The 13,791-nt window shown below is 44.1% G+C and overlaps 1 protein-coding gene across 2 annotated transcripts in view; it reads left to right on the top strand.

The window, feature by feature from the left end:
• Positions 1–203: 203 nt before the first annotated feature.
• The window catches only part of GPM6B (glycoprotein M6B), a 107,259-nt gene continuing 93,671 nt past the window's right edge, over positions 204–13,791 (top strand). The window contains exon 1 of one of the 2 annotated variants that reach the window (XM_057419626.1): positions 204–360. In XM_057419626.1, the coding sequence (XP_057275609.1) occupies positions 357–360 (4 nt within the window). In that variant the 5' untranslated portion in view covers positions 204–356. The remainder of the gene's footprint in view (positions 361–13,791) is intronic. The other variant, XM_057419623.1, reaches the window with a different exon arrangement.

The following is a 13,791-nucleotide window of genomic DNA, read 5'->3' as shown; positions in this document are numbered from 1 at the left end:
GAAGAAACCGGGGGCACCATACGAAAGCAAGCCCCAGCTTCAGGGACACCCCGGCAGCAGGGTCCGGGCGGGAGGAGCACCGCCTGCGTGCCGCGCCAGGCCGCCGGGCGGCGCTTCACCACTCTACCCTTCTCCGGGCCGGGCCGGGCCGGGCCGGGCCGTCTCGGGCTCCCCCAGGGCGGAGCAGGCAGGCGGGGCTGTCCCCTCCCCTCCCTTCTCTCCGCGCCGCAGCCGCCGGAGGCGAGCGGAGCCCGCCAGTGTGCGCCTCCCGCCCAGCCTAGCGCAGTCCAGCGAGGCACGGTAGAGCGAGTCCTTGCCCTGTTTCCCCCGCATCGCCCGGGCGACCAGAGCCGGCTATGGGTAAGCGAGAGGGGCTGCGGGGAGCCCCCAGTCTGGGACCGCGGGGTAGGAGCAGGGGCAGGTGCTGGGCAGCCCTGGGAGTGGTGGCAGCCCCAGCCCGGCCTCTTGCCGTGGGGAGGCAGCCTGTTGAGCGCCCCGGCAGAGCGGGCTGGGGGCGGCCTCCGCTCCATCCCGTTCGGGCCGCGCCGTTGCCACAGCGGGGCTCGGAGGGCTCCTGGCCGGCGAGGCAGCGGGACCACGCGAGCTGCAGAGCGCTCTCTCCTTTAAAAATCAATTACTGTTAGTGGCGGTACTACAGGATCCCGGAGAGATAGTTTCTTGGAGGCGGTTGTCCGCAGCCGGCCCGGAGTGTGCCTTCTTACCCGGTCCTGCCGGCGCTGAGGCGGGGGTCTGCGCCGCACGCCTGAGGCAGGGGCAGCCGCAGAGGCCGGGCCGAAGAGTAGCAGGGCAGCCTCGGGTCTCGGGTAATGACTCGGTCTGTTCACTGCTTCCCCTCGGGCGAGGCGCGGAGCGGGGTCCCTCTCAGTCCTCTGGGGGTGCTCAGCTTTGCCGTGGGGTGCAGTGTGGCCGGTGGGAGCAGGGATCACCTCGGGGGCAGGGCGGAGAGTAGACGTGCCTTTTCGGGATGGGGAAGGGTTGAGGGCGCTTGTTGTGCCCTGAGCGTTGGGAGACATTGGGGTAACGCGGTGCGCTTTTCCCTCTAACCTTGGGTCTTCGCAGTGGAGAGAGTTGGGCATCGATGAGAGTTGGCGGCTTCTGTTCCACAACTTACAGGGAGGATAGCGGGTGTGTGAGTGTGCTAACGCGAGCAGAAATGGGGCCCTGGCTAGGAAAGGACTCATCCTGCACATGGGTCACTCGATATTCAACACACACGTTCAGCGTTCTCATCCTTTCAGGCGTGGGCTGCTTCCTGCGAGCTGTCCTTTCAACCAACAGTACATCCAAATTAATTAAGCAGTAATGAAAGTTATGAAATTTGGGAAAAAAGAAAAACGCAACTGTATCTTTGGTCCAGTTTGCCGGTGGTGTGTCATTGCTTAGAGGTTGCAGCTGCTAAAGCAGAGCCATCAGTGCATGCCTGTGTGTTAACATGCACATACTGATGCTGGCGCTGTCTCTGGTTTTAATTAAGAAGAAAAAAAAAATATTAATTACTCAGCAAAAACTAAAGGAAGCTGACAGAATTCCTATGGTTGCTACTTTGTTAAATTAATCCGCTTCACTTAATTCCTGAATTTCTAAATGATTATTAACTGGTTTGTTCCCTAGTTTAGTGAAGATCAGACTCCTGTAGTATTACAGCTTTTTTACTAAGTTCTTTGAAGTTTACAACACCCCTTTCAATGCATGTTGAAGTACTGATTCCTGCTGCCTCTGCAGCTCTGAAGGCTGAAATGAGCAAGCCAGCTGCATTACTGGCACGAAAAAGCTTGTATTTTGTGTGCATATTCTGACACCTTTTAGACAGCGCTTTCCCTATGTGAACTTTTGATATTAAACAGTGATGTTGACAGCCTCTTCCATGTCTGTATCTTAGTATCCGCTTACTACTTTTACTGTATTACCATAGGTTGGTGTCAAATAAATGTTGGAATGGGACGGAAGAGTGAAAGATAGAAAGGAATGTTTTTTAGTATTATTAAAAGAAGTTTATTCATTGGATTACTGTGTCTTGGGGAGGGATAAAATTTATTAGATAACACATATAAAATTGTTCTTAAGTGTCTTTGCTGCTAAGTCTATAAAACTGCTATTTCTTCAGAAAATCAAGCTGCTAGGGGTTTAATATCAAAAAGTTGTTTTAAATCTTCGTGAGGGATTCATCCTGAGGAGAAGCAAATCTTTATTTTAGTCCTAAAGTCTTAGAAAACCACTAAAGTTAGTCTTGCAGGTTGTGCAAGTGTGTGAAATGCATGTTTTGTGTTGGTATAGAATGTCTTGTCCCGAATGTAGCAGTTGGGAAAAGGGGAGTGGAGAGAAGAAAACATTTCTTAAACGTTTCCCTCATAACAGCGACAGCGCAAAACTCCAATGTCTCTTGACTTCTTTGCTTAGAAACATTGTTGGATGATCAAGCAGTGGCTGGCTGGGCAGTGATGGCATGGTCAGTCAGGAGAGGGGACTTCTAGCACAAATTTCAGATGAAGTACTTCAAAAGGCGCAAAAAGAAGCCTTTGTCAGCTGTGGATCCAGTCCTTCATGAATACGATGTTTTGTTTATGCTATTGTATAACTGCTGTCTTGGCATTAGGTAGGCTGAGGCCAATGTGACCATCTAACCAGGACTTGTTTGGAGCCCAGTACTATATTGAGCTTCCTGATTCAATAGCAAGGATGTATTTGACTGACTGTCATCAGGACAATTTGAATTGTCCTTGCTTGCACAAAACTTCTTTGTAGGACTGGCTTGCTGAGGCTGATTTTTTTCTTTTTTTTTTCCTTTTGGAGATGGTAAGAGCCCACTGTGGCCACTGATATTCATTGGGCTTTTGGCCTTCAGTGCTTCTGAAAGTCAACACTAATCAGGGTCAGCATTGGCTGGAAGGGCGTTAGTAATGACCAGTGCAGGGCAAGAAAACCCACCTGTTGGTGTCTTACATCGTGGCACGCACTCTCCCAAATATAGCGTCTTATCAAGGAAGTGGGGGGAATGCGGGACTGTTGTATTATAAAATGAACAGAAAATGCAAAAGGTTTTTATTTCTAAAAAGTTTCACAAGCATAATATAGTGTAATTTCTTGGAAACTGTGTGTTTTCATCAGTTTGCGCCTTTTCTTTTTGTACTCTCCAAACAGTTGCTTTCAAATAAGAAAAGTGGTTGGAGCAGGGTATGTACATATATTGTGTTTTGGTTGGTTGTTTTTTTTTTAAAAGAGATACAGGGGAGAACACTGTGTGCAAACAGGGGATGGTATGATGCCTGTCTTCATGTGGGTTTGCATCCCATCTCTCTGAGTCCCTGTGCAGGAAATGCTGCCTAATGGAGCCTGCAGACACAGGAGTTCCCAGGGGTGTCACCTGTCCTTAACACCTTCTGCAGCACATCCAGATCCCCCAACAGTATTTGCTGCTCCATCCCAGAATGAACCATCCCTTCCTTGCAGGCAGTAACCTCAGGAGCTCCACTTTAGGGGCTTCTACACCTGTAGAAACAGTCCTTGCTTTTATGTGAAGGGTGTCCAAAGTAGGTTTAAATATTCCCTAAACCAGGCTTTCTTCTTACAAACCACTGGGGGCAAAGCCTGAAAGAAAATCAGTCCTCTTTTCTTTCTATTCAGCTATACACTTTGTTCAGGCAGGAGCTGAAGTCTTTTGTGTGTCACAGTAATAGTAAAATCTGATTAGTATCGGTCATTAAGGGTGGCTGGATTTCAATTGCCAAGTGGTGTAGTCCATATTCTGTTCAGTCGTGTACCTCTTAAATATGTTTAACCTCATTTCTACAAAAAAAGGAAACTAATACTAAGTTTATCTTCCCTTAAAACCTGTGAAATATAAAATTTTATACTGCTGCCTTTCCTCTATCTCCACAACACCTGCTTAGGCTATTAAAAAGTACTTTATTTTGCCTTCCCACTGTAATCCTTTGTGTCCAAGAAAGGTGTGGAGGAGAAAATGTGCATTTCACATATTTCCCAGTATCCTAAACAATTTGTGTTTTCACCATATTTATGAATTCTCTCTCTAGCTCTCTTTTTAAACAAGTGGTTCAGTAATACAAGAAAGCTGCAGTCCCATGTGTGAATTATGATACATCTGATAGATTTTGAAATGTTACATTTTAGAAAAACATACTGGATTATTGAATACATCCCTGGGAGGGCTGAAGTCTGGCAGTGCCTGATTATTTGTCTTTTCAGAGTGTTTCTAGAATTTCTTAAACCAGTTGAAATCTTCAGGTCACTTTCAGTGTTTAAAGAACTTGAATTACTTTTCTGAAGCCAAGGACCTTTTCTTATTTTTTTTTCATATTTGCTTCCATGTGTTGTGATTCCAGCAGTTGTCATGTTGCAAGCATCATTTATTTGTTTATATACAGCATTTTTCTATAGCCTTTTTTTTCAAGATTAACGCTATCTAATCACAGAACAGAATCATAGAACAGTTTGGGTTGGAAGGGACCTTCAAGGGTCCAGCCCCTCTGTGAAGAGTAAGGACATCTTCAACTAGATCAGGTTGTCCAGAAACACATGCAGCCTGGCCTTGAATGTCTCCAGGGATGACACATTCACCACGTCTCTGGGCAACCTGTTCCAGTATTTTACCACTCTCACTGGAAAGAATATTTTCCTCACATCCAACCTGAATCTTCCATCTTTTAGTTTTAAACCATTATCCCTATTGCAACAGGCCCTGCTAAAAGGTCTCTCCTCACAGAATGGTTTGGGTTGGAAAAGATCTTTAAAGGTCATCTAGTCCAACCCCCCTGCCATGGACAGGGACACTTTTTCACTTGCTCAAAGCCCTGTCCAGCCTGACCTAGAACTCCTTCAAGGATGGAGTACTCAGAGATGGGGCATCTACAACTTCTCTGAGCACTATTTAGTGATATCTGAAGTCATTACTCTAAAAAAAGCTGAAGTCTATTTCATTATAAGGTTAAAATAAATTGAAAATTAACCCAGTGAAGCCCACTTCTTGGTATCTTTTTATATTCGTTGTCCCTGAGTGGTGTGTGTTCTTGTAGCGAGGATTTTGTTTTCCCTGAGATATACAGCTGGTACAGTGAGACGCAGAATCACTGCACATAATGTATTTTCACTGTTGGTATTTGGATGTAAATGCACTGTTGTATCTCTAGAAGTGCAAGAGCATTGAATCCAATGAAATTTCACTGGGGTAGATCATTTGCAGAGGGCACTGCTGTGGCTTGTTACATTACCACACTCCACAGGATGGGCGTTCTTCCCACTGAAACTCTTGGATTTCTTTTCTTTTTGACCTCCCCCATGTGCATCCCAGCTGTGTGTTCCCTTCACCCCTCCTCAGACACACATGTACGTATCTGGTCCCAGTGAACGTATCCCCTAGGGCGGCACATCACCTTGCTCCTCTGAGTAGCTCCTTGGGCTGCTCCCGCAGGGGGATTGAGAGCTTTTACAGCGCCACAGAAGCAGCTTGCCTGTGAGTTGCTCAGGTCCACCTGCAAAAAAAAACCTGAACTCTTCATGGCACCACTGCAGAAGATGTATGTATTTGCTTATAGTGTGCTTTTAATATAGATGCTTTTTACCCTGAAGTGTGAAGTCAAAGCTTGCTCCTGATGGAACACATGGCATCTCGCTGGAGTGCCAGGCTGATCGGGGTACACTGTGGCACGTCTGGGGGTTGTTCTCCAGGGTACTTGTGGCTGGATTGATTTGAGCTGTCCAGGGAAATCAAAATCCTTTTTGTTCTTCTGTCTGGTTCTTTAAAATCTGTTTGGGTGTGAGTGCCTCTGGGTTTGAGTTGTGGTGAGCAAATGTAAGGAAAGATAGTTCAGTCTCCATGTGGGACATCAAAGAATGTTGTATTAAACTAATAGGTCTCAGCTGAGCCTGTGAGGCTCTGTCCAGATGCAGAAGCCAGGGCTGGGAGGGTTTGTGGGTTAATACCCAAAACGGCCAAAGGATGAAACATATCCATGGTGGCTCTTGTCCATCACATCCGTCTTGTAAGGTGTCTTCTTCCAGGTTGTATTTAACATAGCCTATGTCCCAGAGGAAGTGAACTCAGCATGACAGTACTGGGGGAGGAATCAAAGTCTCCTATCTTCTCACAACTTTTCTTCTGTGGGCAGGTGTGAACTTCTGACAACTTGGGTGCTGGGATGGCTGTGCCTGTCAAAATTCCATGTCATCCCTCCCCTGTAAACAACAGGGGAGAAGATTTCACCATTCAGTGTAACAAACACATAGCATCCTGTTCCACTGAGTCCTCAGCTGTTTGTTACTTTCTGCTGTTGCTCTGTCTTGGTTCTTTGTCAGTCTCTGTCTCTGTAATTATTTGTCTCTTGGGTTTTAGGCTCAAAGCTTGCATGTGGAGTTGTGGCTTGGGAACCATTTACAAACAACACAAAGAACTATGAGAATTTGAAATCTTTTGTTCTCCCTGTTTTTGGAGCTGTTTCACTAGCAGTAGTTTCAAAATGTGAATGGAGCTTATGTTTCATTAATAGAAAGATGTCCCTGACAGAGCTATTGAGTGATATAAACCTTGGTGTGTTGCTATGCGTCAGTTTTGTGTGTGTTTTAATGCTTTGATAGTTTAGTGGATGTGACACTCGTGAATTTCAGCCTAAAGTTATACGTACAAAAGCTGATTTTCAGGAATGTGTTTGCACTTAATGTTTGGTTCCATTTTGTTTTTTTTGCCTGGGGAGAAAAATGTAGAAAAGGACCATTGTTCAAATATAGCTGGGACCTGGGTCATGAAGAAGACTGAAGTTATGAACTGATTTGGAGTATCCAGCATATGGTACTCCTTCAGAATTTGTGATGGCTTTTTTTAATGTTTTATTAATTGCACAGAGTTATCATTGCATATTGCAGCCTTAAAACACTGTCTTTGTATACATTGTGTCAGTGTCAATGAAGAAAATACAAGAATTGCCCCAGTCTAAGCCATGCATAAATCAGAGAGTGGGATTTCACTGAAGGCAAACAGGGCAAAACTTGCTCTGTTGGTGGCTCAGGAGTGAGGAAGCAGCTGGCTTGCCTTCCAGGTGCTGCTTTGTGGAGTGACAGGCAGAAAGGACACCTTGTGGTAACAACACAGCTGGCTGGGAGATCCAAACACCAGAGTAAATGATGGGAGCCCGGCCAGAGGAGGATTATGTTTTGAGTAGTGAGCTGGTTTTCTTAATATTGGAAACATACATTTGGGCTTACTGGTGGTTTTGTTGAGCTGGAGCCATGGAGCTAACTTAAGAGGAATCTGATTCCTGTTGCCAGCAAGGCACAGCTAACTGGGGTTCTCTGATGTCTGGTTTTTGCTTTACATTTTAGTCTGTGTTTTTGTCAGCTTGCATGCTAGGAAATTCATAATTTCCTGAAATTCCTAAATGCTGAGTGTGCATCAGTGAAGCTGCTGGGTGAAGGTGAGCGTTGGCTGCCTGCAGTCTCTTGCCTGCACCCTTTGTGAGCCTGCTTGGCAGAAGAGCTGCTGTTGCATCTTAGGATCACTTTAAGAGAAATTCCCCACTGTTTGCTTTTTTGTTGTTTTTTTTTTTTAACTCATTGGGTTTATATGTGGTTTGGTTTCTGATGGGACATGAATGTTTCATGACATGAGAGTGCTTTCCTCAACTTAAGATCTCTTTTCAGAGCTTCTAAAGTTCAAGGTTCTAGGAACCTCTGTCAGAATTGGGCACTCACTGTTGACAAACATTATGCAAGTCTGAATTAGTGCAGAGCTCTGGCTGGATCTTCAGTACTTTCTCCTAACTTCTCTACTAAAGTAATTGTCATTTTCTTCTTGGTTGTGTTTTTTGTATCTTATTTTGGGTTTCTTTTGAAGGAATGACTTCTGGAAGGTTTTAAACAATTGCTTTTTGTATGTAAACTTAGGCTTTTGTTACCAGAACCCTGTTGACATAAATGTCACCTACTTTCCCAAACAAAAGTGTAAAATGAGTTGTATTTGTGAAGCACACAGCTGAAAGTAAGGTTGCCACATGCAGCTTCCCTTGTGGGAAATTAAATGCTTTTCTTGAGCTGCTTAGGCATGTATTAAAAAAAAAAAAGAAGAGAGGAGGAAAGAGATGACTAATGGGAGTATTTGGAGCTGAGAACTCTTGGTGCAAGCACAGGGATCTGCTCCAGCACATCTGTCAAGAGCCCACGACTTGCAAGGTGTAATGAACAATAACACTTCATACAACATCTGCTTGGGCTCTGTGATGGGCTCTGCTACAAAAGCCTTGAAATCTCTGAGATATTTGTCATACCATGTCAGGGGAATGCAACAGAATCTGGTTCATCATCTATTATTGCCTGCTCCCCAGACAGTGAAGTTACTAGGTACTAAAGCTGATAGCTGTTTCCCTGAGCCAGTTTTACGTAAGCAAATACAAGGAATGCAGTGCAGAGGGGGCTTTAATATGTGTGACTGGTATAGCCCATATTAGTAATTATATCTGTTAAAGAATGTATACCTTCACTTCATTCTCCCAGTCCATGCTGAAATTAAAGTGGCAATTTCTTATGCCTGATAATTGCCTGATGAAAATCCCCCATTTCAGATAATGTCTGGAAACTTAATGACATGGAATGAAAAATAGCCAGTTAAGTAATTTTGCTTTTTAATGGCCCGTAATTTTTAGTTTCTCTCTTGATATTGTTCTCAAACAGTTTGAAAATACCTATTTTTCTCCACAAACTTGAGCTATGAGAAGCATAGAATAGATACTTAATCTTTAACCTCCTCCTGGGGTTCTCAGTTTTTTTCATCTTACCTGCCACTTACATGCTTGCAAGACCGTGTTTGACAAATTGTTGTAATCTGCCACGTATTAAATTCCTCTTATTCCTCAGTGGAAACCTCTGGGAGGCAGAAAAGAACCAGGAAGGAGTAAACAAACTCTTGAAAACACTAATGTAAAGTAGCTGTGCTGGACTGAAGGTGGGTATGTGGGGAGTGGGTGGAACTGAAACAAAGCACAAATGAGGTAGCAGCATGAGTCAAGATTCAAATGATTTTAGCCTTAACCAATCTGCAGATTTCATTAAAATGTTAGTTCTTTTTTTTTTTTTTTTTTTTGTAAATCTTTGTTTCTGGATTTCTTTTTTTTTAAAGGTTTTCTATGGCCGTTGTCACAAAAACTGCTGGATGTTTTCCTCATTATGGTCAGCTCACCAGTGCATCCCAGACATAATTTAGGCTCTTTCCATCACCCTTACAAAGGGAAAGTGCTGGATCTTCATAGTTGAACCTTGTCTTGTCCTCCTTCCAGGCTGTTTTCTACCAGGTTTTGTGGGAAAGGGGTGTGTGTGAGGGTCAATTATTCCTTGTACCTCTTCTTCCTGTTGGCATTTGAGCCTGCATTGAAGCCATTCTCCCTCAAATGGTGACCAGGAAGGAGCACTTGTTCATTTTGCATGCATGGGTTTTACACGTGGTAGGTGAGTACGGCTATGACACTACCCGATGGTGCACTTGGGTACTTGCAGGTATGTTTTCCATAGAATGATAGCTGCTAGTTTCTGTCCATTTCAAAGTAAGGCACCCCTCCTAAGAGATTGAAAACAGTGGGTACTTTTGGAGAAACAGTTTTAAAATACACAGAAAATCAGGAGACACTCTCTTAAAGCAGAATTAAGTTCTTTACTGGAGGAAGTTTGGGGGCTTGGTTTTCTCTTTCCACAGTAATAGAAAGGCACTGCACATGTGAAATAGTGAATGTTCTTGCTGAGGCTAATGGGAATGTCTTGGCTGCTGTTAAAAGCTGATGTATAACTGTTAAATTACTGCACGCTGAATCTTTTAGCTGTTCTTACAAGAACACAAGGAGAAAAAGTGCATGAAAATAGCAGCATAGTTACAATTGACACTAGCTACTTCTTCCCATTACAAAATGCACTTAGTTGATGAACTGGTTCTGGCATGCTAAATGGGTGCCTGTGCAGGACTTCTGAGGAGAGTCTTATATGGCCTTCGTAAGAAGACATAGATGGCGAGAAGCTCTTATCCAGCCTAAACATGACTTCTCAAAGCATTCCTTCCTCTTTCTCATGGTATAAGGCAGGTTTATAGATCAAAATATGCCATCATGCCTGCTTACATTTCATCTACTGTAATTCTGTAAATAAAAATAATAAAATATTTGATCCCTAACCCTTTGGTTTTTAGGGAAGAGGATGGTAAGATTAGTAGGAGGGAAGCATGCCTTATACCTTCAAGTTTGTGAGCGTGACTACTGTGCCCACTTCCCACATGGTCAGTAGTCTGTCTTCTTCTGCATGTGTGAAATGTTCCTTATGTTAGCTTCTGTACCTTGTAAATAAAGTATTTTCTATTGCCTTACTCAGAAAATATGTCAAGCTTTTAGTTGCATATGCTTCATTGCTCCAACACTTGTGCCTTGTATTTGCATATTATTATCAGATCTCTATGGAAAGATATTTCTTCTCCTTACCCAAGTTTAAACACAGGAGAGAAATCTTAGAATCATAACATGGTTTGGATTAGAAGGGACCTCAAAGATCATATCATCTCAACCCCACTGCCATAGGCAGGGACACCTTCCAGTAGACCAGGCTGCTCAAAGCCCTATCCAACCTGGCCTTGAACACTGCCAGGGGTGGGGCAATCACAGCTGCTTTGGGCAACCTGAGCCAGTGCCTCAGCACCCTCACAGAAAATAACTTCTTCCTTGTATCTGATCTGAATCTATGCCGTTTCAGTTTAAAACTATTCTCCCTTGTCCTGTTCCTATATGCCCTTGTAAAAACATCCCTCTCCAGCTTTTCTGTAGTCCCCTTTAGGTATTAGCCTGCTAGGTCTCCCTTGAGCCTTTCCCAGGCTGAACAAGCCCAGCTCTCTCAGCCTGTCTCCATAGGAGAGGTGCTCAAGACCTTTGATCATCTTCATGGACTCTGAATTTGCTCCAACAGATCAACATCCTTCTTATGTTGGGGGACCCCAGAGCTGAATGCAGTACTCCAGGTGGAGTCTTAGAAGAGCAGCGCAGAGGGGAAGAATCACCTCCCTTGACCTCCTTGCCACACTTCTTTAGGTGCTGCCCAAGATATGGATGGCATTCTGGGCTGCAAGTGCACATTGCCAGGTAATATTCCAGTGAACTTGCAGCAAGAGCCTTTGGTCTTTGATGGCAGATATGGTGGAGCTGTGATGCTTAAAGCCTCCAGGCTTGGCATCTGCTGCCTCTCTGCTTTGTCCTGAAGGGGACAGCTGGGAAGAGCACCCCATTGAGAATCTACATCCCAGGCCTCCCGCAGCACTCAGGATGTACTGTGATACTAACAATTAATTTAAAATCCTTCCCCTAGGTCATCATGACTTTTAAGGAGCTTTTGCACTTATCTCAGAAAATGCCTTTCTTCCTTGCGTGTGACCTGCCAGGACAGCTGTGTTTCTCTTAAGCACTGAACTTAATGATACAAAACATGAAGCTTGAGAAGGGGAGAGCAGGATTACAGCTCTTCTTAGCTGTGTACCCACTGCCAATGTCCCTTGCGTGGGAGAACACCATGACCAGGGCTTTTGTGGCTGCAGGACAGATTGTAAGGCATGACTTCATCATCTGTGATCCTTTCTGCTAGGGGTTTAGAGGCTGATGCTTGTATAGCCTTTCAGGGCTTAGTGTGAAACAAGGCAAGCTTTCTTGTTTGTTAATGCAATGCAATGGAAAAGACTTTTTTCAGACTTCGCAGTAACATTACATGTAAAGGTCTTCCTTGGGTTTGTGTACATTGCTAACACACATTTCTGATAAGCCCTGTGGACTAGGTGGCTTTGCATCATAGGGTGATCACAATGCTTCTGCACGCAGTAGGACAAAAGTTGCTCAGTGTGGATGTCTGGTAGTGCTTTGTCTGAGCTGTACAGCTTCTTTCCTATTGGCGTCCATACAGTAACCTAAACTAGCCTCTTTTCACATGGCCTTGAATTGGCTATTGGCTCACCCTCTCGCACACTAGCATGCACACTTTTTAATTTTCATCTTTGCTTGAGTTCTCCTTCTCCTGTTGCCTCTTCTCATGAAGCTGTGTGTGGGCTTACCTGCAGCATGGTAGGAGTTTGCATGAGGAAATACCTTCCCAAATATTAGCCTTGGCAGTTGTGCCTCTGTGGAGGCACGTGGAAGAGGCAGGGCAGCAGTCCCAGCAAGCTTCACCACCTTCTTTTGTTTCCCTCATAGCTATGGTGAGCCTGGATGCGAGACCAGGAATGTACGCACTGGAGATGATTTAAGGAAATGTGCAGCACTACATACTAATAAATTCAGGTCATGATACTCATAGGGTAAGCACAGTGGCTTCCTGCCTCCCAAGTGGTTGCTGTGATTCTGATGTGAACTCTTTTGCCTTATGCCAAGAAAAAAAAAACCTGTGCAGTAATTAAAATTTACCTGAACTGCTTTAGAAGAGCCTGATTTGAATTAGGGCATGATTATTAACTCTAGTAGTACTCAGCTTTGCTAAATCTTTCCCTGACTTCCATGCTGTTCATTCCCCTGCTACTCCATCACCTCAGTAACATTTACTGGGATAGTATCTGTTTAGATGAGACCCTTCATTTCTGTGGAGAAGACAAGGACTTGGCTAAATGTATCATAAGCCTCAGTGGAACCCTGTCCAGGATGCGATGCCCACTGTACAGCTTGCTAATGGCTGACATGGTCTCATGTTAGCTCATCCTCAGAAAGCCAGAACTATGGGAGCAGAAAAAGGGGAGTGAATAGGCAACTTTATGGCTTGCATAACTGTGCTGAATGCTGTACTTCTTATGGGCATCTGAAACAGTTAACAAAATTGGACTGCTTGGAGTTACTGCATGAAATTTAAGTCCTTTGGGGTTCAAGGGCATTGCCTTTTGTATGTATGTGTGGGAAATTTGGGGAAAAAGCAAGAGTACAAAGAGTTTTAATCTCAGTCTGTGACAGCTCTGTCAGTTTGAGGGCTCAGAGACCCATGCTTATGCTTTTCTTTCACATGAGCTAGATGATATGTTTTTTTCTTTATGTGTAGATGACACGACTTGAAAGAGTATCTTTAAGCCCTCTTTGTGGTGACAGCAAACTGTGAAACATGGGTTTTCATTAAAAAATATGTAATAAAGCTTTTCTGAAAAGAAGCATTTTGCATCAAGTCTTGTTACCAGGTCACGGCTATGGAACACTAGTTTCAAAGTCTCTCATGTTACAGCTGTGCTATTTGTTTTCTAAAGCATTTTTCAGACAGGATCCACTGGGAGCTGCTGGTATGGTTTCCCAAGTTCTTCTCCAATATAGTTCCTGGATGCCCAGATGCCCCTGCCTTGATCTGCGGTACAGTGGTGTTGGTAAGGCCTACCGTGTTTGTAACCTGTGGTGATAGAGCAAATACTGGTTTCACTGTTATTTGTTTTTACTATGTTCTGATGCTGGCAGAAGAACAAAAAGCAGTAGGATTTTATTCTTTTAATCCAAGAAGGATTTAACTCAAGAAACAGGAAACTTATACTAGAAAGGCCTTTCATAAGAAATTGAAACATCTTTTTGGAAACAAAAGAAATTTGAAATAAGCGCTGTAGAAGGCTGTTTGTTGTTTTGGCTTGTTTTATATTTTGTTTTTTTTTCCTCTCTGAAAGAGTTATCTCTGCTGTGAAATGAAACCAAACCTTAGTTTGAAGGCTTGTATTCAACATCCGCTCAGCTTGGGAGCGATTGGAAAGGAAAGCAAATGTATGAGTTGCCTGGTCTAGTGGAGGGTGTCTCTGGCCATGGC

Source organism: Pezoporus wallicus, unplaced genomic scaffold (assembly GCF_028554395.1).
Source record: "Pezoporus wallicus isolate ANWC-B61680 ecotype Strahan unplaced genomic scaffold, APGP_CSIRO_Pwel_v1 contig_5767, whole genome shotgun sequence".
Lineage (NCBI taxonomy): Eukaryota > Metazoa > Chordata > Aves > Psittaciformes > Psittacidae > Pezoporus > Pezoporus wallicus.
Note: the sequence above shows the minus strand (reverse complement) of the source record. Positions and strands in the feature narration are given on the sequence as shown.